Source organism: Strigops habroptila, chromosome 7 (genome assembly GCF_004027225.2).
Source record: "Strigops habroptila isolate Jane chromosome 7, bStrHab1.2.pri, whole genome shotgun sequence".
Taxonomy (NCBI): Eukaryota; Metazoa; Chordata; class Aves; order Psittaciformes; family Psittacidae; genus Strigops; species Strigops habroptila.
In genome coordinates, this window is record NC_044283.2 from 8,659,052 (window position 1) to 8,682,152 (window position 23,101).

Consider the following 23,101-nt stretch of genomic DNA (forward strand, 5'->3'; position numbering starts at 1 on the left):
TCAGCTCTCCAGCACAAATTGGAGCTATTTTATATTCACCCATATTTGGGGTAAGGATACATACATGGCAAATGATTGGAAAACTATAACATGATGTGCTATTCAAGTAGACTTCATAGAAGCTTTAACATGTTTCTTCTGCTGTTGGTTTTCTGTGTGGCTCTTTGGAGAAGCACAAGGTGGCCTTGTTCTGCTGGCTGAGAGAGACGGCCATTTAACTGTCTTTGTGAAGCCTCTTCTGGCCTGTGCCTCATATCAAAATGCTAAAATACTGTCGCCTCATGTCTGTGCTAAAATACACATTTTAAAAACCCCAAAAATACATGTTTTAAGATTATAATAATTAAACGTATTTGGCCTTGAGGGCTGACAACAGACTTCCATGTTTTCTTTGCCATAATAAAAACATAATAGCGAGTGTTCTCAGAGTTCTGCCGTACTAAATAAGAGATACACCAAGGAGCAGAAGACAAAAGATTTTGTGGTAAAAATATCTTCAGAAGAGAAGGCTGAGGTTCGTAAAGATTTTATTAGAAATGTAATCTAAACACCATTTGAAGTATTTCTAAAAGCTACTGATAAAAGAAGCAATTGGAAGGGCATGCAGTAATGCAGCCTCCTAGCATAGTTTTGGGGATCCATTTAATTCATTTATTCATAACAAGTTGAAGTGTAAATATTCCTGCCGTGGCATGGGTTAGTCTGTGGAACTGAGGTTCCCAGGATCATGTATCAGATAAATGAATTGTGGAACTTGCCAGCCTTGGTGGGATGCCATCGGAGCAAAGAACCTGACTGCACTGGCACTCAAAAGCATCTAAATTGGGGAGTTATCTCTGTACTAAAGAATGCCCAGATTCTAGTCTGATAATAAAGCCAGAGGGATTTAAGCCAAAGTATGAACCTTAGAGAGCAGTGTAGGATGAAAGATATGAATATGGATCATTCAGTTTATGGAGTAGTTGCCAAGAACTTTGAATCAGATACTTCAGAATGAAATTAATATTGTGATTTTTTTTGTGGATGCAAAATACAGACCATCAGTAACTGTTTCATAGTAGCACTCCTGAACAAACTGGAAACAAATGCTGTAATTAAATGTGGAACATGACTGAAATTCACCCATAGTGCAAAAAACAAGTAGTAGGCTTAAAAACGTAGTAGAGAGTGGATGTACAGTATCTTTTCATCAAATGAGTGTTTGGCTCAATAGTGGTAGTGATAGTTGAGTCTTCAGAAACTCTGCAAGTAGGGAAAGCAACTACAGTTGCTTAGCATGACTTATTTCTACAGTCAAAATTTTCTAGATTTTCCCATAAGAAGGAGATACAACAGCATTCATTGAAAGAACTAAATTTGTTGAGGCAGTGAAAGTAATCCATGGACCTAGTGGTGTGCTGAGAGGAAGAACAGCAAAAATGGCGAGAGGTGCCCATTGCAGACCTCTCAACACAGAAGTTTTGGGAAGTGGACAAGAAGGAATTGGTTTGTTGGTCAGGAAAATTCTATCTTTTTAACTACAAGTTAAATGGGTAAGCTACCCTCTGTCTGCAGAAAGCTGACTTGCCTCAGATTCCAGCCCTTTTACCTGTAACAGTTCTGCTAATCACTCTTATGGAGAGATTTTTGATGTAGTCCTAGTGGAAGAAATAGAAAGAGAATCAAGAACCATGTGGATGAAAGGTGGTAATGCATTTTGGCAAGAGCATTTTAAAGCCCCAGCACAGGGAAATACTTCAAATAATGTCCAAACCAGAAAGGCCACTTAGTAGTTACTGTTTGGATTTGATTGGAGAGTGTCTAGTGTTCAAGTCTTGGGCCTTGTTTGACTGCTCCTGCATACATCTGCCAGTTGTGTGTGTTTTGCTTTGAGGTAGTACATTGATGGAAATAATTAACATAGTTGTGTGCATCATTCCAGTCTGCGTGTAAGGTAGACCAGAATTAGCATAGCATGGCCAGCATTATATTATACATAGTTACACTGTTCAGATATGGATATATACAGTTCTTGATGAAAGGTGCAAGTTTATAAGTAAAATTCCATAGGACTGTTGAGTCAGTATTAGCTAATTCTGAACTTTACCTTCCAGTTCCTTACTTAATGTTATGGGATGTGAAGTTGAATGTACTCAATGAAGCAAATCATATATATGTTTATAGATTACCTGTCCTCATTATAGAGGTACATTATCAGTGCAATGTGTTGCTGGTTTTATAAACAACAGAAGACATGGCCAAGTACTGCTCTGTAATAAAGATTATGAATCCCTCCTATGTATACATATAGCTAGGCTTTTGTACTATTGACAGGGCCTCATATATCACCAGTGTCACAGTGCTGCTTTTTCAAATGATACCAATGCACCAAGTGCGCTTCTGACATCTAAACCCAGGTTTTCATGGCATTATAGGCAAAGATAGCAGAGTTCTAAGGGTCTAGGCAAAACAGTTGTATCCTCTGTGTTAAAATTAGTTGCTGTCTGGCCTGATCTGGGAAACATAATTTATTTCTGTAGGGATGGAGCGGTTAACATTTTGTTAATATTACCATTTGATTCATAATTTATATTGATAACTTATTTTGTGGTGTCCTCCCAGATTTGATCTTCCCTTCTCAGAATTTGCATAATCAGTAATTTTCATGATGCTTTCAGTGAAGCTTCAGGCAGTTGCTGTCATGACTACATACGGCAATAAGGACAGAATCACTGGCCACAGTGAAGAGGAAACAAACAGATTATAGTGCGTTGATCTACTGCAGTGAGTATTATGTTGAACCAGAGGATCCAGGTCCTGAAGGTATGGTGCAAGGAGCAGAGGTAGAATGCTGAAAAGAAAAAGCAATAGGAATAAAGGGGTGGAAAATTAAAGGAGACTTGAACCAGGTGAAAAAGGAGTGTAAGTAAGGAAGAAACTCAGCACCTAAGGGGTGAGCTATTTGAGACTGCGTTTACTGCTTCTTTCCCAAGCTAAGTAGAAGCCCACCTGAGAGACAGAGAGGCATCATTTCATTGTGAGTAAAGACCTACGCTGAAGGAGTATTCTGGCTGTATTGAATTGAGTCCTGTTTTGTTAGAGAAGGGGCCCTTCCCTTCAGCTGAACCATTTGGAACTTTCCAGAAGACAGAAGAGTCTCAAGTTTGCTTTTGAAAACATTACTTTTTCTTTACTTTTTAGCCATTTACATTTAGCAACTGTTGAGGGCCACCTTTTTGTGTTAAATACTGGTGGTAAGTCCAGTGGTTCCTACCATTTCACGTACCAGAGTTCCTCTCTGCTTGTCTGCAGAGGAGAAGCAATTCTTTTCTATTTGACTTGTGGTCCCACCACGGTAGTATCTGTATTCTCTTTTCTGACAGAAACATGATGTTTTACAAGAATCTGAATTCACTCAAATCTGTCTGCCTCCTTCACCACCCACTCCAGCAGCAGGAGTGGAACTGAAATTTCTGCAGCAGTGGAAAAAATATTTCTTCTGATTTTGAAGAAAACAAATTAATGGGGAGGAGTTCTGATATGCAATCTTCTAGCCTGGTCCTCAGCAGCAAGAGTTGGTTGCAAAAGCTTTTCCTGAGGAGGAACAAAAAGTCGAGTCCATTAGTTTTGTAAGCTCACTTTCTGCAGTAGCAAGTAACATTTCAAGTGAAGAAATTCTTTACTTGCCATGCTACAGGTCTTAACTGTACAAGCTGGTGTTACCTGTTGCCTTCATGAGAAGTCAATGAATACTTGTTTCAGTTGATGAATATAGACTGTAACAATTAAGTTCTAAAATCTTATCTGCTGGGGGGGGGGGAAGCAAACCCAAAACAAACTAGAAAAGATCAGTGCTATTGTTTTAAATAATAAAAGTGGGGTGATAAGTCAGTGTAAGTGCAGCTCTAAGTAGCCTACCCTTTTTCATGCGATTTTCAAAATATGCCTGATGTTTTTGTGCTGATGTATTTTACATCTCTATATAAACATTATTCTGGACTACAAGTGCAAGGAGATTTTCATGCACTCATCTAAAAATACTTTATAGGTCTTGCTGGCTGACTGGTTAACTGAAATCATTGTGTATCTACTGCAAGACTAATGAAGTCTGTACTTCAGGTGCTTTTAAACTCAAAATTGGCTCCTTCAGGCTAAAGCTGCTTTTTTTTCTTTCCTAGGTCTTTTCTAAGACAAGTGGTAAATTGTTAGAAAGTTTTGGTGTAATTAGTTTCAGTTCTCTGTCAGCTACTACAGCCATGGTTTTCTTCATGAAAAACATTTTCTTCTTACAGTAATGGTTTTCTTCATGAGAGAGAATGCTTTTGAATTTGCTGGATAGAGCTGGTTTGTAACATTTTTTGGCAAACACACAGTGCAATTTTCAGTTATGTCTTGTCTTCTAAAATTAAATCCTGTAGTAATTTTTTACTCTTTTAATACAGTGAACAGTCACAGTGTACTGCAGGATAGTAAATATGTCTCTACTCCTGTGGGATATTTTAGTTATTTTATAGAAGATAATGTGAATAAGCATACTCAAGTTTTCAAATGCATTGGCAAAAATGTGTTGTATCTTTACTGATCTCTTGAAGTGTTTTGTCTCATTCTGATCTGAAAATAGGAATAACCTTTGGTCTTAAAATTGGTGAGCAAATGGAGAAGACTATCCTTACAGAAAAAAGCAGCAGTCATCTATTAGCTTTTTCAGTGCCAGCAGAAAGCCTCATTTGTAGGTAATAAAAATAGCTTTTGTGGATAAAGTTCTTTTACAGTGAATTTGTATTGAGGTGTGTCATTCCCCCCTCCCTCCCCTGAGTAATGCACCTGAGAAATGGCTTTATGAAAACATGTAGAAAAAAAACCCAAGTGGTATTTAATAGTGATGCTTTTTGTTGATTACTTACTCTGTTCACTCCCTTTGGCAGAATTGGAAGGAATGGACTACTCCATTATTTCTGACACACAAGAAAAGCATCTCTGAAATTGCAGCAGATGTGGAAGAAATGAATAATAAGTATCGCATAAATGATAGTGGCCTGGACAGTGAAGGAGGAATCTGACATGCAGACTAACTGTATTTGGCTCATGACTCCTGTCAGATGATGGACCTTAAAGTAATTAATAACATTCTTTAAAATGCCTGCAAAATAATTTGTCTTATGTAGAGTTTGGGTTTTTTTAGTATGAAAATGTGTACAAAGCCATTGCGAGCACTGTCTGATCAAAATACCTAGACCTTTCTCTGATAACACATCTTTTGCTTACTGAAAACTGTTCACAAGCCAGAATGTGTTTATTCGGCAGACTCCTTGGCTATCATGTTTTTTCCTCTTTGTTAGTAAAAATGATACTTGTTGGGTCACCAGACAGTCAATATGGGACGAGAGTAGCTTAAGCTCATTAGTTGCTGCTGGCGTGTGGTGCTTTTGTCCCCTTCCTTTCTCTACCCTCCCCCCGGTTTCCTTTTCTATAGATACAGAATCATCTAGAAAAAGGGATTGCTTTTGCTTCCATGTGATACAGTGGTAGGGCATGGGTGCATTTAATTTACCTACCAAATCTAATCATGTGCTCAGCTGCTTCAGGACCTTACTCTTACAACTCTGATCAACCAGATCTTGTCTGTGATCTATCTCACTTCATTCTTTCATGTCCTGTCTTCTAGTATTAATTCTAAGCTCACAGTGCTGTTTGGTTATCTATTGCTGATCATTTTCTTTCCTTGTCCCTTTGCTTCTTTCTGCTCTATTGTCCTCTTCTCACAAAGAGCCTAGTCCTTTTTCCTGCTTCCGATATTGTACTGCCATGAATTTTGGATAGCAAAGGTTCTGCAAAATTCAGCTAGCTTCAATTTTTCCCTTCTTTCTCAAAACCTTTTATTATTCCCATGTGTAAATGTGCTAGCTTCTTCCATTTAACTGGACCCCACAACGTAGCTTATTTTTTACAAGGAGGGCTGAGATGCGTATCAACAATTTCCCTCCATTGGTTGTCTTAGAGATGGTGACTAAGCTGCCAATTGCTCTCTGCAAGTCTCATCTCCCCATGGGGCTGTATTTGCTTATAGGTACTCACATCTATTATCTTTGTGCATTATTCTGCCTCTTACTTTAAGCCTCTTCTCATTTGGCTCCATTAATTCTTTGTACAAACATGGTCTATTTTCCATATTCTGTATATGTACTAGTTCTGACAATCTTGCTGTCTCAAATGACTGCCTTTGTCTTCATTTTCTCATTTTATTGGCTTGGGTACACTGAATTCCTTTTACCAGCTATACTCCTGGATTTGTTGTCTCTCAACTCCAGCGATTTGAAAGACCTTTTTCAGTGCTTTCAGCTGGTTTTAGTGACCTGTATTAGTGAGAATTGTTAATTCACTCACTGAAGGGCTAAAATCTGCATGCTGCGTATCTTCAGATATATTAGGCAGATCAAAGTAACTCCTAAAAGTTCAGGGTCTTTCACTGCATGGTCTTACTGGTCTTCATATTTTTGTGATACGGAATTACTACTCTTAGGTTTATTACCTAGAAAGAGTAACTTGATTTCTTTAAGTGGCATCTTTTCACTTAGGTACTTGTCATTGTCCAGGCAAGGCCTTGAGCAGTTTCATCTGCGTTAGGCCTGATTTAAGCAGGCGCCTGAAATAGATGATCTGAGGAAGTCCCAGCCTAAATGATTCTGTGACTCTCTGATGATTTTAATGTTTTGAAACTCTTCAGCTATCACTTTTTTAATGCACCCAGTGTTTTGAGATTGAGTACATGAGTAACATAGTCTAATGTGATTATTTGTTGCTTTTTTTGAATTGTCCTGGTCTGCCTCAAGCTTGATGGCTTTCTAGCTTAACGAAATAAGTGATGAGAGCAAGAGTTATTATTAAGCAGGACAAAAAAATATACGAGTAGAATTATGCCTTAAAATAAACAGAGTTACAAAATGCAGATGCCTCGGTCCAGAAATCCAGGCCCTGATAAGCAGCTCATGGAGCTGTGTTAAAAAATGTTTTTCAACTTAACCGTGTAGTTGATGGACAGGAGGGAGTCACACAAGGCATTTTTGGTGCTGGTCCTCATGTGGGAAGCTGTGATTGCAGCAGTGTGTCAGGCAGGGAAGGGGGGAGCTCTGGCTGGTCCAGGCAACCACTGGAGGGCGTCTGCAGCCGCAGAAAAGCTCCTCGCTTGTAGGCTTATTTTTTAGGTAAAGGGGATTTAAATTCCCAAATCAAATCTCTTGTTTTGCATTCTGGTTTGGTCTGTAAGAATCTGTGGGAAGGAAGTACGGATTTTGCAACTATTCAATGTTTTGGGTTTCTTTTTTTAGGGGAATCTTGCTGTCATGTCCATAAACATCAGTGTCACGTGTTCCGTAATGAGTTTGCCTTTTGCCTGAAAATTTATAGAATTTGTCATTGGTTGTTTCTTAAAATAGATATGGTTTCAGTTAAATGTGCTGATTCACAGTTTGAAACATTGTCGTATTATTAATTGGGTTGAGAGTCTTGTCTCATGTCCAGTGTTTTCAGAGATCTTGTGAAAGTACACGAGTTCTCTTTTGGTTTAGTGAGTTCCTTGTTCTGTTCTGGTAGAGTTTTGGCTTTCCTTTTACCTCTGATTCCCCTTGCAAAGGGTTAATACAGTTGGCTGGTTTCCACTCATTTTATTGGTGATTTTATGGTAATTCAGTCTTCAACTGGCTAAGGGAAGATTAGAACCTTTCCTGTTGCAGATTCACTTGGAGTTCAGGTATACTTGCTCTTCTTACCTTGTTGAATAAGAGCTTTTCTGGCTGTCGTGTGTCCCTGGAGAATGGTTTTCATCTCTCAAATAAGTCTGTATAGCTTTTATGGAGAGAGACCCTTTTATCTTGCAGGTACCTTAGAGCAGCATGTTAGAGAGATGGGAGCATTTGCTGAAAAGAGTGATGGAGTTATGATTTTTAGATTATTTTTTTTTCCGCTGCGTCTTTGTGAATATAAGGGATTCATGTTGACCAATTGCTTTGAGCTCAGGCTTGACACCCTTAAGAAGCTTTGCCAGGCTAGAATAATGCTCAGTTATAAGCGTTTGTACATTGCTACTCCTGACGTAGAGGTAGCAAATATGTACGTGTCAGGAATATGCCAGTTGTAGGCATTATAGATGTGTACATTAATAAGCAAGGTCGTGAGATTCAGAAGAGATTTCTTCCATAGCAACTGAGAATTCAATAGTTATTCATCATGGATTTTGCTGCACTTTTTGGGGAGCATGTGAGACTAGATTTGATGAATTTTTTGATTTGATGTGACAGTTCTTGGACTTAAGCGTATATGAAATTGGTTACCTTGAGCATGGATATGATGATTATTGTGCTGAGCTCTCATTTATGATGCTATATTTCTCTACATCATGTATACACTGGACCTGGTAATATGAGTAGTCTATGCGTATGAATTTTAAAAATGAGAATGATCATCTTCCCTGGTCTAGGAACATAAAGGAGTCATTCTGCCAGATTCGTTTGTTTGCAGTGATGGTATAATGTTGATATAGACAGGGCAGAACCCTCAGAAAACCTATATAGGGCAGATAATAGTGCAGTTTTAACCTGTTGACTGTTTTTCAAATTTCTGTAGGAAAAATGGGTGCTAAATGTTACTATTATTATTGAAAAGCTGAAACTCCAGCAGTTGCTTTGACCATTTAAATTTTGCACATCATAGCCTGAAGGATTAGCTGTTTCCCAGTGGGCTGGTGCTCATGGCACAAAATGCTCACCTTTTGTTTGTTATCATAGCCAGCACACTTTGGGATGTGTCCGGAGACTGTGTTGTTTCCTCAGGAGGTGTGCTTTGACAGAAGATTGAGGGCTTGTTTGTAGAGTTGAGGAAGAGAAGCTTGTGATGTTGCTGTCCATGGTGTAGGTGCTACAGCAACACAGCCTGTGGGGTTTTTATGTTGGCACAACCTCTTAGAAATAAACTCATCTGGTTTATGTTGTTATTAATGATGCTATCTTAGGTCCAACTCTTACTTGTTTTAAACAGTGCAATACCTCTGAGTAATTAGTGTGGGTAAGGCTCATGCTGTAGATTGTTAACAGATTGCTAAAATGAAAGCTGTGATTTTTCCCTCTGCTTTTGCTTTAATAAAATCGATGATTCATCAGTCAATTTTTCTTGGTCTTTTTTGTAATGCATATTAACAGATATTGAAGTATTTTGGTGATAGATATTATAAGCAACACTTTTTCAGTAAAACTTGCATGAAGTACATTATTAGTGGGGACATGTATCTGAATACGTGGTAGTTTTTGACATTTCTGTGTTACTAAAAATATTCTCTATCTTTTTGTCTTAATATAGCAGTGTAAGACTGGAAACATCTGGGCTGAATGGACTTTAGCATCAAAAGAAGTTCTCAACTGTTAACTCGAAAAATAAACTACATCAAAATGAAGCAGGTACCAGAGATCCTTGGAAATACCAATGGGAAAACTCAGAATTGTGAAGTGAATCGCGAGTGTTCTGTCTACCTGGGCAAAGCACAACTTTCTGCCACTCTACAAGAAGGTGTCATGCAAAAATATAATGGCCATGAGGCTCTTCCATTTATTCCAGCTGATAAATTGAAAGATCTAACCTCTCGAGTGTTTAATGGCGAGTCTGGGGCCCAAGATGCCAAGCTGCGCTTTGAACCCCAGGAGATAAAGGGAGTTGGAACACCACCCAACACTACTCCTATCAAGAATGGCTCTCCAGAAATTAAGCTGAAAATCACTAAAACCTACATGAATGGAAAGCCTCTTTTTGAATCTTCCATTTGTGGAGACAATGGTGCAGATGTGTCTCAGTCAGAGGAAAACGAACAAAAGCCAGCAAACAAGGAGAGGAGAAGCAGAAAAAGAAGCATAAAATATGACTCCTTACTTGAGCAGGGTCTTGTCGAAGCAGCGTTAGTATCAAAGACTTCAAGCCCCACCGAAAAGAAGGTAGTACTTTTTTTTACATTCTTTCTTTCATTAGGTTTGTTAATCATACTGAGATTTCATTTGTTCACATGCTAACCTTCATTTCACCTGTTTCTATAGGTGCTTTCCACAAGCAGGTCACTTTCTATTGATACTCTGTCTCAAGGAAGGACACATGCACTCTAGTTCTGGTCCATGTTTCTTGCCTAGGCTAGGAATACCCTATAAATTCTATTTCTATGTAAGTAAAATAAGTTTCCAGAGCGAATCAGGGTGTGTGATAGCATGGGATGTCTGAAACAGAAACTTCATCCAGACATGCAGCCAGGACCTAGTCAGGATGTGCACCTGGACAGGGGAGCTAGGGAGACCTCTAAATTTATAGGTGTCCTTTAACTGTTGGAGCATGAGATATTCTGGCTTCCTAATAACCAGCTGCTTCAGAAAAAATTAACTATTTCTATATTCCTGGTTCTGAATTAAAGAAAGACGTGCTCAGCTGTCAGCTGGCTGGTAGGCTAACCTCTACTGTCAGATTTTAGCAGTTGGAATGTAGTTCCTACCTTTATTGTCATCTGAAAAGAGCTGGTGAATTGTATTCATTGAAAAGGTCTAAGATACTTGTATTAAATGTCATTAGCTTTTGTGGTCAAGCTATCTGTTCCTTGTTTCTTTTAAACACAGGCAGAAATAGAAATTTCACCTTTTTTTGATTTGCTTTATTAAGTTGTAAATAAGAATGCTGCTGGAAGCCCTTTTCCCCCTTTATTTAGTTTTTGTTGCTAGACTCCTCTTAAAAGAATATGGTTTGCTATCATTTTATCTCAGACGAAGAAACCTACATGGCAGGGATACTTCTGTGTGTATTAAGTTTCTCAATAAGTAATTATCTAAGTAATATATGTAATTAATTAATGCTTTGGCTGCTAAACAGGTCCCGCCTTAAACATGAAATGCATGTTAGAAGTTTTCTGTCAACTGCAGGTTTACTAGTTAATCATAATATCATTTAGGTTGGAAAAGACCTTTAAGATCATTGAGTCCAACCATTAACCCAGCACTGCCAAGGCCACCACTGATTCTTGCTTTCTCCCAGTGTCACACATGCAGAGTTACCACACACGACTGATTTTATTTACCCTTATTTTCATTAAAACTACTAAATGAATGAGTTGACAGAATTGTGTAAATATTCTTCTAAGTATCAGAAATATTTAGCGTTTATTTATGATTTGAATGTGTTATTCATCCTATACTGATCCATACTGATGTTTTCAGGAATTTTATTAAATAGTTTGTTTTCTTTAATTCTTTAAAGGAGAATATTTCAACAGTAATTGGTTCAGGCTTTTCCAAATCGCTACTCAGAGGTAAAAAGTATGGGTGCAGTCAATAGTTGGAGTAATTCTTTGCCCTGTTCATGATTAAATTGGACTAAAAGGTGATGTATTTATTAGCATCAATGACTCTAGCTTATTTGTGTGGCTTTCTTTTATTATTGTTTTTGTAATTAATAACCCCATATACACAGTTTATTCTGAGGAGTTTCACATCAGTTGTTGGTTAAGGGCGGCCTTTAATTTTTCCTGGTTCATTTAAGATTAAAATAAAGGTTGGTCTGGCTTTTCCGAGTTCTCTTTTGGCCAGAAATAGTCAGGAGAAAAGCCTGTCAACACTGTTTCCCAGAGTGCTTGAGACTTGGTGGCTGTCTCACCCTATAAGTGACAGAGTTATTTGCTCGTGTGCCAAATCAGTGAGCTACCAAACTACCAAATCAGGACAACCCCCTGCTTACAGACTTTGCAATATTATAACCCTATTCTTCTCAGTGCACTTGAAACAGAGGGTCAGGCTTCTCACTTTTTTTTTTTCTTTTCCTGCATAGTGCACTTTAAAGCACAAAGGGCAAAAGAAAAAGCGTTTGAAAGTCACAAGATGTTGTTTTATGATATAACTCATTGATCGTAAAAAGTCTGGGGCTTTTCTTTGTCTCACAGGCAGGGTTTGCAACTGAGAAGGTTTAAAATAAAGAAAGAAAAACATGATACTGGGGAACATGCTGAGGGAGATTTTTCAAATATTTATCCACATTGTAGACTAGTGATATACATGTGTTCTTTCTGATCATAACTGTAATGTCTACTAGCAGTGTTCTTTGTTTTGAGGCCCCTGCTGAAGCTGTTATTTCACTGTCAGCATCCAAAGCCTTAATGTTAGTGCATCATAGTGCGGTTTTATGTAGCTGATTGTGGCTGCAAAGTGGAAGTTAGAGAAATATCCTTGGAGTAAAAGCTGATTAATTTTGTACTTAGATATCTGTTTATTGTAGGTTGCAAGTTAATGTAGAACCTGTTTGTCTGGTTTTATTTCTGGGCTGGTTTCTCTCTCAATTTCTTGTTGTCCAAGTTCTTACTCTTTGATTTAGCAAAAATCACTATGGTTCAAATACTGCCTTTTGTGTAAGGTAATTATATCTCTGTTTGATGGACATAGCAGATTACTATCTTGCTGAGGTGAGAGGCATATCATTTAACAAATGTTCCAGTGCTCTGTTGTTGGGTTTTCTTGTTGTTTGGACATTTTTTATTAACGTAAAAGAAGGCTGTTTTAAATCTTTTATATGCAAGTCAGTTTTCAATTGGGTATAAACATGATCTGCCCAGCTCTGAGGTGAGTTAAATTACTGTTGATAACCACGACCTTTTCCAGGCCTCGGAGAAACAGCTGTACTGCTTTCATTTTCCCAAGGCAAAGTAGAGGAAGTGGGACAAGCCATGGCTCTTTCCTCCCTCCCCTGCTGCCTTTCACCGTTCTTCCTCACCCCAAGTGTCTCTCCACCTGAGCAGTTTACTTTAAACTCCAGGCCTTTTCTGATAAGACCTGGTTTAGTAACTTTTATGCTAAGGCACTACACTGATAGCAGTCTGGCACCACCTCCAAATGTTCTGTGTTATGCGTGGTAGGTTTCACATGTTAAATATTTGAATCAACACCAGACCCATAGAATGGTTTGGAAAGGACCTTAAGATCATCTGGTTCCACCCCCCCCACCATGGGCAGGGACACCTCACACTAGACGGTGTCACCCCAGGCTCTGTCCAGCCTGGCCTTGAACACTGCCAGGGATGGAGCATTTACCTCTTCTTTGGGCAACCTGTGCCAGTGCCTCACCACCCTCACAGTAAAGAACTTCTTCCTTGTATCTAACCTGAACTTCTCCTGTTTAAGTTTAAACTCATTCCCCTTTGTCCTATTACTACAATTCCTGATGAAGAGGAGTCTGATAGTTGCCCACTTGACAGTGCTGCCCATGAGAGTGGCACTGTGCCTCACTGCTAGCTTTTGTGGTGACTGCTTTTTCAGTCATTGTTTTTCTCAGTTCTTGTAACACTACCAGTTAGGAATGAGGACTTCCCTGTTTTTTTCCCACTCAGTGGTTTTGTTAGAAGTGAAACAGTCCTGTCTGGAGGAGAATGGCAGAGGTTTACTTCATACGCTAATACGAAGTAATCCAAGTCTGATCCCTGGAGCAATCCAGAGTTTCTGTACGGGAAATAGAGTACATATACCTTCACCTCTCATGCTGGTGGTCCCAAGGTAGGTCTGTGCTCTCTAACCCTAATAACAGCTCAGCATGTGATACTGGCACACTTGAGCTTGTTCTGCATAAGCCGGTTTGGGCCTACAAGTGGCAGTTTGCCCTTTTGGCATGGCTTCCTGGCAGGACTTCCTAGCACGGGTGCAGTAGCTCAGAAAAGCAGCAGCGCTGTGTCCAGAACAAACCTGGAAGTCCACACGCTGCTGTACTTACTAGTTTAGGGATTCCAGCTGTGTAAGATGTACATGATCCAAAAGCTGTACCTTCCACATAGCTTCCTATCCAGTTTTCTTGTAGCCTTCTTTTAGTAATAATATACCAGAAACTTGGCACTTTGTTACTCTTGCTGCTCAGTACAGAATGACTTTGCAGCAGCTACATTTGGGGGGGGGGAGGTGCAATTGCAAGTTACTGGAGAAAATCCAGTGGTCCTTGTAATGTGTTTTTGTTGCCACTTCATCTTCACAAAATAAAACTGTTCCAGCCAACTCCGTTATATCCAATATCTACATAGTGTTATAGTGCCTTTCTCAGTGAATGGCAATGATTTAGAAACCCAGTAAGGGTAGAACAGAAGCAGTTTGAGGGTTATCTGCTGCTTTTTATGCTTCTGTGCATGTGCACAGGCAGATGGGGATTGCTGAAGGTGGTGATGTTGCTCTGATGCTTGCATCTAATCAGTAGATAGGAGCAGGAACCTACAAGTTTCCTCTATAAGACTGGAGAACTGTGTTCATCAAATATTTGATTTATAGCTGTTACAGCCAGATCCTGAGGTGAGTTATTTAGTTTTCATTTTCAAAAAAAGTAAACAGAAAAACTCACAGAAATGTGTCTTTTGGAGAAGGGGGAATTGATTTTCATCATCACTTATTAGGAATTCCTGCTCAAATACAATTACTGAACTAGTGATAAAATGTGCAGCTAAACTGCCACAGGAGTTAGGTTCTGTAGTTGTAGGGTAAAATGAACTCAGTTACTTTTTCTTTTCTAATAGGCTGTTCTTGAGGTATCAGATCCTGTCTTCAGGTGAGTGGTAACACAGGCTGGCTAGCCGATGTTAGAATCCCAAAGGAGTAGGAATAACCCTAGAACTCTCTTCTGGGTGATCCCTTGAGGAACAAGAGAAATAACTTCTTACACCTTTTGGAAGGGTTCCTGAGCTACTGTTCTGAGTTAGCTGTTAGCAAAGGCTTATGTTCAGCTGCATGTTGAAAACCTGTTTGTACTAAGCAGCTCACGGTGCGCAGCAGTGGTTGTTGCTTTGGAACTTTAAATTGTTCTTAATGCCTCATTGGTAAAGTATTTTGAAGAACTACTTGTAGGCTGAGAAGCACCAAAATGCATACAGCGTCAAGAGTGTACTGGTTTGGGGGGAGATCAGAAGCTATGAGTATTCTCAGTGGCTAGAAAATTAACTACAGAAAGCTTAAGTATTTGTTCAAGGCTCTCCATGCCACATTTCCTATTCTTGTATGTAAAAGTGGTTGAACTAAATACACTTGCTACGTAAAACTGTCGTCTCAGTGTGTAAATATAAATACTTTTATACTTTTTATTCCCCTCTCTTCATTGGTGGAAGACTCCAAATCAAATATGAAATATACCTTGAAGTGATGACAAAAATGCTGTATAAGAATAGCTCTACCAAGTTGGATCAAGAGCTGTTTAATTCAGCACCTCATCTCAGGGGTGAGGCTCAGCGGAGGATGCATAATGGAGAGTGTAGACGTGGCAAATCATGGAGTGATGCTCTCTTTGAATATATTCCGCCTACGGCAGTTTGTGACTCAGGTTTCTAGAGCTGGTGATTTTGTATTTAATAGCTGTAGATGGCTAAATTCATGCAAAAAGTCCTCAGTTTCCTTTTGACCTAGTGTGAACTTTTTGCATCTATTACATTAAGTAAGAGAGCAGCTCTTTTTACTTTTCAGTTTGCCACCTACTTGTTTCACTTGATTCTCTCATAATACTAGAAGTAGGGATCATGGACAAACTTCTCTATTACTGATAATTTTATAGTTTTTTCACAAACCTGCTCAATTTTTAATTAAAAAATGCTAATGCATTGTTCCACATATAGGAGCCATTCCAGAATGTTACTTCTTATCATCATCCTTTTTTTCTTGACCCGTGATGCCCTTTGGGTTCTGCTGTCTCTGCTTTTGAGAATGAGGGACCAGAATAGCACAGGACACTCAAGATCTCTTGTGGATGCATACAGTGGCATGTAATGATTTTCTGTATTGTTCTCCATTTCATCATTTTTCAGTATAAATAATACTCAGCATTTAATTGATTCTTCTTGATTGCTGATGAGCACTGAGCCAGTTTTTATGGAGAAGAGCAGACCAGATGTGATCTCAGTCAAATTTAACAATGTCAGCAGCTCTTGCATTGTTTCATACTCATCTTTGCTTTGTATTTCCCGCATTGCGGGACTTTCTATTTTGGTCTTTTGGGCAGTATGGTGGACATGACAGCTCAAATAAAGTGGTGAGTGGGCTGTGTTCTGGAAGAACTATCTTCCCTTTACGTCTCAACAGCAGGTTGTGTGCCATAACACAGTTGAGATGTTAATGACACTTTTTTGGTTCAATTGTTCTTTTTAAGTTGACCAGACTTACTCTTAGTTGTTGCACATGTAGTGTAGTATTTCAATGAATACTGTCATCTTAGCATCTCCTCTTCACGTTGTATTGACCACTTCTGGTTGGTGTCGTAAGGAATTTGCTTGTTTTCACTGCTTTCCTGTCCAAGATACTGTGAAGCCTTTCTGCTCAGTGTTCTCCTTAACCAAAATAATGCATGTCGAACTTTCATATTTAGCTACGAGTAGACCTACAGTTCAGGGTTATGTTACTTGGATGGATTTACAGGCAGATTTTTGGGAAACTTCAGTGATCTGTACCAGATGTCATTTCTGGCCCTTAAAGCCCCCTTTTGTCAAGGAAGAAAGATGCTTTGTAGTAACCCTTAGGCAAAGTAGCAGAAGCAAAATATTTTGGTCTCTCTTGGAACAGTGATATCAGCCTCCTTTATAAGTTTCCTTGTTCTGGAGTAGATTTCATGTAGAGCATGTGAACTTTAAGACCTTTAAAAGAGGTCTTTGTTCACAGACACTAATTTTATGTTTGTCTATTGCCATGTTTCATTATCCTGCTGTTCTAAACAAATAGGTCCAACCGGGCTAACGCTGACATGTCTGCTTTCTGTGAATACCCAAAGTACCTACAGGAGTTGTTCTCCTGTACATCATAAAATGGTCAGTATCTAAAGCGTAAGTTGTCAGTTATAAGGAATTAATTCCCTTCTCAGAAAGACAGTTCATAAAAATGCTTTACTTTGGAAGCCCAGTACAAGAGGAGAAACTGAATCTTGCACAGCCTTTTGTTAAAGAAGCTCTGCTGCACTTGTGTAGAGAAGAGAAGTGAATCTGTGGCCCCATAGCTGCAACTCATGTTAGAAAAGCTTGGGTTTGTTTCTTTATTGCTTCTTTTGGTAGATAAAAGTCAACTCGAGTGTATGTTGAGGATGCTTGTGATGAAGTAAAATATTGGGATCTTAGCTCTTGTGGAATTGATAGTACTTGGATCATGTGCTTCATGAGGTTTTACTGCCCTATTTGAATATTCACATGGGGTCGGGGCATTTCTGGTTGGGGTTTCCCCAGGATTTCTGTACATCTATTGCTGAAAATAACGAATGTTTCAGGAATATGCTTCAGCATTGCCAAATCGAGGAAATGTAGGTTTAGGTTTGTTTTGGTTTTTGTTTATCCTCCCCACAATTGCCCCTGGGTTGATTAACCACTGACACGGTTTATTGCATTTCATCTCTAAAAGAGTAGGACCTACTAGGTATATGTAACAACACAACCTGGATGGAAACCTCTTGTGTCTGTTTTTGGGTTTGGGGATTCATGTTTAAAGGTCTAATCTCAAAGGCAAAGTAGTACTTGGACTATGTCAAATTATTATTTAATTAACAGAGCTCCTTTATGCCAAATCAGAGTTTGTTCTGTTTAAGCCTGTTCTTTCGAAGCATTCATGTTGCCAAAAAAAGTAGATACAGGTATCTGCCTTCACCAGAAAGCAGTGTTCTGTAGATGGAGTTGTCTGTTGGCAGTATTATCTGGGCTTGGGTTTTTCTGTTTTCTACCAAGTACATTTTTAGGATTCAGAACATCTTCCTGTGCTATCTTGGATGTCTGTGAACTACCAAGAGGAGGATATCTGTTAAGAAAGTGTTTTGGGAAAACTTTCCTACTGAACTCTGTAAAGGCGTACGGGAGTGCTAAGGGTAAGGCACTGACACAGATTCTGGTCTTGAACGGATGTGAAACTATTGTACATGCAGATAATGAAATACATATGGATATGGCATTCTGAAAATCTGTAGGTACGCTGAGATGATTTAACTTTCATTCAGTTATCCTAAGTGAAATTCATATGGAAATTATTCAGAAATAACTGTTTCCTCTGCCAAACTTCCTCTACAGTTACACTGTTCCAGACTTCTGTAGTATCTCATATCCACACTGTGTTATATACCCAGATACTGCATCAAAAGTTGTAACTTTTGAGGCTGGATAAAGGTTAGAGAAGTTGGATGTAGGCAGAAATCTTTTTCTAATACTCAATATTAAAGGTGGTTTCATTCATTCTCATCCAGCCTTACCTAATTTAAATTTCCAAAACATTGAACCTTTCAATAATAAGGCATTAACTTACAATTTAAGAGGTCATCTAAATGTAAATGCAGAAATGGAGTAAAGCAGCTAAGAAACCTCTCTCCCCATTTTTAAGAGAGATCGAGTGTTGGGAAATGTTCCAGGACTTGCATTTTACTGGATCAATCTGTGAATGATTGAATCTGTTTCTCTTCAACTCTTTACTCTGAAAAAGGGTTGTATCCTAGTTACTAAAATACCGTGTTAAGTTGCTTTCTGAAATCCTTGCTCATGCAGTGTTTGTGGAGAGGAAGATTGCTCATTCGGATAGACAGATTTGTTTTTAAATGTAAAATCATCTTTAAAAAAAAGTCTCGTCTGCTGGAGACTTGCTAATGAGGGAACCAAAGCCAGCAAAAAAGAATTGAAATGTAACCAGGACTTTAGTGGTTGATTAGAAATACAAATTTGAGCTTTTATCTTGTTTAAAAATGCATCATCTACGTTATGAAGCCCTGTCTAAAGTTCAATAGATTTGTAGAGTCTTCTGTTTGCTTTCCCTCTCAGAGGGGAGGATCCTGCGTGGTGATTCAACATGCTGTCCACAAACTGCTATAGATGAGTTTGTGGAAAGAAATGGAGGAAACAAATCTATTGTCACAGAACTTAGATTTGGTTTCAAAGAGCCTCAGCCGGCACAGGTGGTTTTCAGGGGATCTGCAAGTAGAGCAGTGATTTTCTTTACCCTTTTTTTTGTCCTCTTGTTTTATAGCTTTACTGTCTAAGCACATTGAAGAAAAATAAATACATCCCAGTTGTGGCAGGAAGATTCAAACTTGTGCAAATGTTATTCTTCACGCTGCCAGATTTGAACCCCCCCTGTCAGTAGCAGAAGAAAAGAAGTGGTTAGTAACGGAAGAAAACTTGAAGAAATACATTTAATGTAATTGCTTTTGAAATGGAATTTGAAAGGGTTTAGTTAAATCTCTGGCTTGGTATGAAACAATCTGGAATCTGAAAAACTTAACAAATCAACCCCCAGGATAGTTTGTTCATATTTTTTTGTTCTGATCTGGACTTTTAATGTCCTCTTTCCCCCTCAGTCTTTACCTCACTGCACAATATAGTGCATGTTTTATAAGGGTGTTGCAGATTGAATTGCGCAGGGGTTGTTGCAGTGGCCTTTTGAGGGCTGCAGTCTTTGGATGCTTTACTGAAGTGTCCCTTTCTGGTTTACTGAGTATGGAACACAAAATTTTGCCAACTCATTGCTTCTTCCTTCACGTTTCCTCATCCTTCTTCATTCTGTAGTAATAATTCAGCATTTTCTCTTAATCTTCTTGTGAGGGTCTGGTTTACTCTTTAGTCTCCTACCTGAAACATTCTCACTGTAGGCAGTGGGTTGCTGAATATGTAATTGTACAGCATTCTTCCATCGGATAATAAACAATATAACAAGACAAAGTGGAAAATCTTATTTTTATTAATACATTCTGTTACTTGTGGTTTACTATCTAAATATACTCCCCCACATCCCAGAAAATGGGAGCTATTTGGATAAACATAGGGCCTCTAAGGACTTGTCCCTCTGTGGTAAACAGTTTAACGTGTGAATTATAATCTTAGAAATAACTAACAAACCAGTAAAGCAGTTATGTTGGTGAGGATACTATTTTTATAGACAGGATCACTTAGAATGAGCACTGGCCTTTTCTTAACAGGCTTAAGTGGCCACCCTTTTCATTTGAAGCAATAGTGCACATAGAGGATTTTGCAGCTATTTTAATCAGCTGTGGTTGTCATTTTTTGTTTTAAAGTGATTTGACTTCATGAGATTATTGTCCTCAATCACAGAGAGAAAAGAAGCTGTTTCTCTGTCGTGAATGACAGGACATCACTCATCAGGGAAGTAGCTGCATCCCTCCATTCCTTTGCCTGAAGACTGAAGGGTGATTTGTATTCTGTCAAATTAATTCCTGAATGTTTCAGGAAGCGAGAGCTTTCCTGAGAATGTAATTGGTGGTTTTTCAAGGAATAAACATTTGGAGTCATTGTCCTATTACGTAGTTTGTTTGTTTGCTTGTTTATAGTGTCCTTAATCACTGGCGAAGTCAAGTGACTGAACAACATGACAAAAACAATCTTTTCTGTTCTGTCGTTCCCTTTGCTTGTCTCCAGACAAACCTACCACCTCTCCTGAACCTCTGAAAGCAATGAAGTTTGTTCTGCAACCACTTCCTTAGTTCTTTATCTGTCCTGATAGAGAGGAGAGAGAAAACAAAACGTTTTTACTTTTATTTTCATTACACAAGTCCATGGTAGAAAACGGGAGTATTAGTGGATGAAACACAGCACAAGTACATAGCAGGACCAGGAAAATATGTTGGTTTGGTCAGCAAGCAATATTATCTTTCCCATAGTAAGGGAACAAATTTGACTAAGTTTGTGTGTTCTACCTTTGGTTCAAAGTCCATTTTAATTGCATATATTCTGTTTAGTGACCTTGATTATTTTGTTCGTATTTCTTTGTAATGCTAGTAGATTGTTTTCTATTCTGAAATAAAAAGCAATAGAGCAATAGTGCAAGCAGACCTCCAGCAGTCTGTGTTTGTAGCATGGCCTTCAGTTACAGTGCAGTCCAGTGGAAATTCTTTGGTTCAGGATGGAACTGAACTGAAAATAAAAACAAAGGGAGATATTGGATGTCTGCAAGTTGTTCAATATGTGCTTCCTTGTTATGTTACACAGAGGAGAGCATTTATTGTCTTCATGTCCTCACCTGTTTTAATTTTTCTCTTTTTGTCCAATATTAAATTCTGGTGCTGTATTCCTCACTAATTCTCAACACTGTTCTTTGTCTAATCCCTCTCTGACAATTTACAGTTCGATCAAGGTTTTTTAACGTTTAATGCTTTCCAAGTTTGTAATGTGAAATAATAGCTTTTGGATGCCTAAGGTAATTTGCAATAATTTTGAGGGGTTCTTCAAAGGGGTTCCTCGTACATGTATGCACACGTGCATATGTACACAAAATAGATTATTATAATAGTAGTATCTCTACCACTGATCACTTGAAAAGGGATAAAGTTATCTCTGTCTGATACTACCTAGTAAGCATCTAGGTGTTTCATTGTTTTGAAATTACCTTTGTCCTTTGTTTACTCAACACTCATCATGTTAATTTCATAACAGAGACTACAAACAAACCTAAAGCTCTCAGTACAGTAAATGCTGATTTTAAATGTGTTTTTCTTTGGTCATTTTAAGATAGTTTTAAGCTTTGAAGTTACCCGTCACTCGTGGTGTGTTCTTTTCTCATCATGTTCTTCAGTCAGACGAGAACTAAATGGAAATTGATTGGATTCCTTTGATCAGATGTAGGCAAAGTTAATTAAATACTGGTGTTTCTATGTCCAAGCCACTTCTTTGGGCTGGTAAAATTCTACAGCATTGTCATAAATTCTTCTCAATCTGCCTGTCACTCATCGCTTATGAAAGTGCTGAGAGAAATGACAAACAAATCTGTGAAATGTTAAAGGAAGAGGAAACGCATGTTTAATCTTCTTTTCTTTCTTGGTCCTTCTCAGCCTATTGCAGCTGCTAGTCCACATGAGTTTTTAAGGATGATGTTACTCTTCAAGGCATAATTGCTCACAGAAAAATTCAGTTACAAGAAAGCAATTACTCCCATTCCACACTCCATGCCCTCCTGGAGAAAATAAAGTTAAAATCCATCTAGCTGCCTCTCAGAGCAAGCCTTTCATTAGGATATTAATCCAGAAAGTCAGGAATTTCAGTGTCTGCCATACTGAGTGGTGCAGAGCCTGTCAAATGGCCCATGTATTTGTTCAGTGTTAGGACTGGTCTGTGTGGGAGTCATCACCCAGGCTTTGATTGCCCATTTATGTAACTTCTCTGCAGTCTGGTGTTTGAAAGGGGGGGGGAAAAACCCAGGAATCTCTTCTCAAAATAGAAAAGAAATACAATCACAAGCTGTTTCCTTCCTCTGTTTAGCATAACTGGTTTTAAAGTCTGGGCCTAAGGTGATTGTGGTGGTAGTTATCTCAGAGGCTGCAAAGCTTGCCTGTAATTAAGGAGGGGGGGGAATTCTGTGACTAAATGAATGTGTGTGTGTGTGTGTGTGTGTGTGTGTGTGTGTGTGTGTTTACTTCTGTCAAATCTGCAGTAGAAGGAGCAGGATGGATCATACACAGAGCAGTCAGGACTTACTTAGCAACGACAGCAAGCAAAGATTGTTTTGTGCTCCTCTGCAGCACAGAAGGCCCAACAGACTTTACGTTGTTGACGTTTATGGGTAGGATTTAATTAGAGATGAGACCAATTTCAAGAACTAAAAAGGTGTAAAAGGATATAAAGAGCCAGAAATTAAAGGGAAGTTATTTTTAAATAGTCTGATTTTTGTGTGCCCTTCCCTTGCTTTACAGTTGGGCTGTAAACCATCTTAATTTGCTTGCTTAAGTATCATCACACCAAGAATAGATCAGCTATTGCAGGAGGAGGTATTCCCTGCCTTCTGGTACAAGTGCACATCCAGTCCTGGCTCTCCATCTTCCACAGGTGCACAGGAGATGCCCTGTTCTGTCTGACGATGTATCATTAGCAATCAAAATTTGACTAAACAGTAATTCCTATTTTCTTCAGGAGGAAAAAACTCCTGCAAGCCAAATTACATTTTTCTGTATCACTTTGTAAGTTGAATGGTGATTTCCTGTTCTTATAAATAGCAGACGGTCCAAGTGTCTAAAGAAGCTCCAGCTCTCATCATATGAGAACATAGATGCCATCAGGAGACTGGGTTGCAAATTTGTTTAAAAATGCTCTCTTCTTCCCATTCCATCACTAACTTAAAAAAAAAAACCAGCTTGGACATTGAAGTTA

General features: G+C 38.7%; 1 protein-coding gene across 5 annotated transcripts in view; it reads left to right on the plus strand.

Moving 5' to 3' along the window:
- NSD2 (nuclear receptor binding SET domain protein 2) overlaps window positions 1-23,101 on the plus strand; it is a 75,378-nt gene that overhangs the window by 4,846 nt on the left and 47,431 nt on the right. For 3 of the 5 annotated variants that reach the window (XM_030492816.2, XM_030492819.2, XM_030492820.2), the window contains exon 2: window positions 9,328-9,953. In XM_030492816.2, coding sequence (XP_030348676.1) covers window positions 9,357-9,953 — 597 coding nt within the window. In that variant the 5' untranslated portion in view covers window positions 9,328-9,356. Of the gene's footprint in view, window positions 1-4,605; window positions 4,713-4,904; window positions 5,094-9,327; window positions 9,954-23,101 lie in introns of those variants that run through there. The other 2 variants (XM_030492818.1, XM_030492817.1) reach the window with 2 other exon arrangements.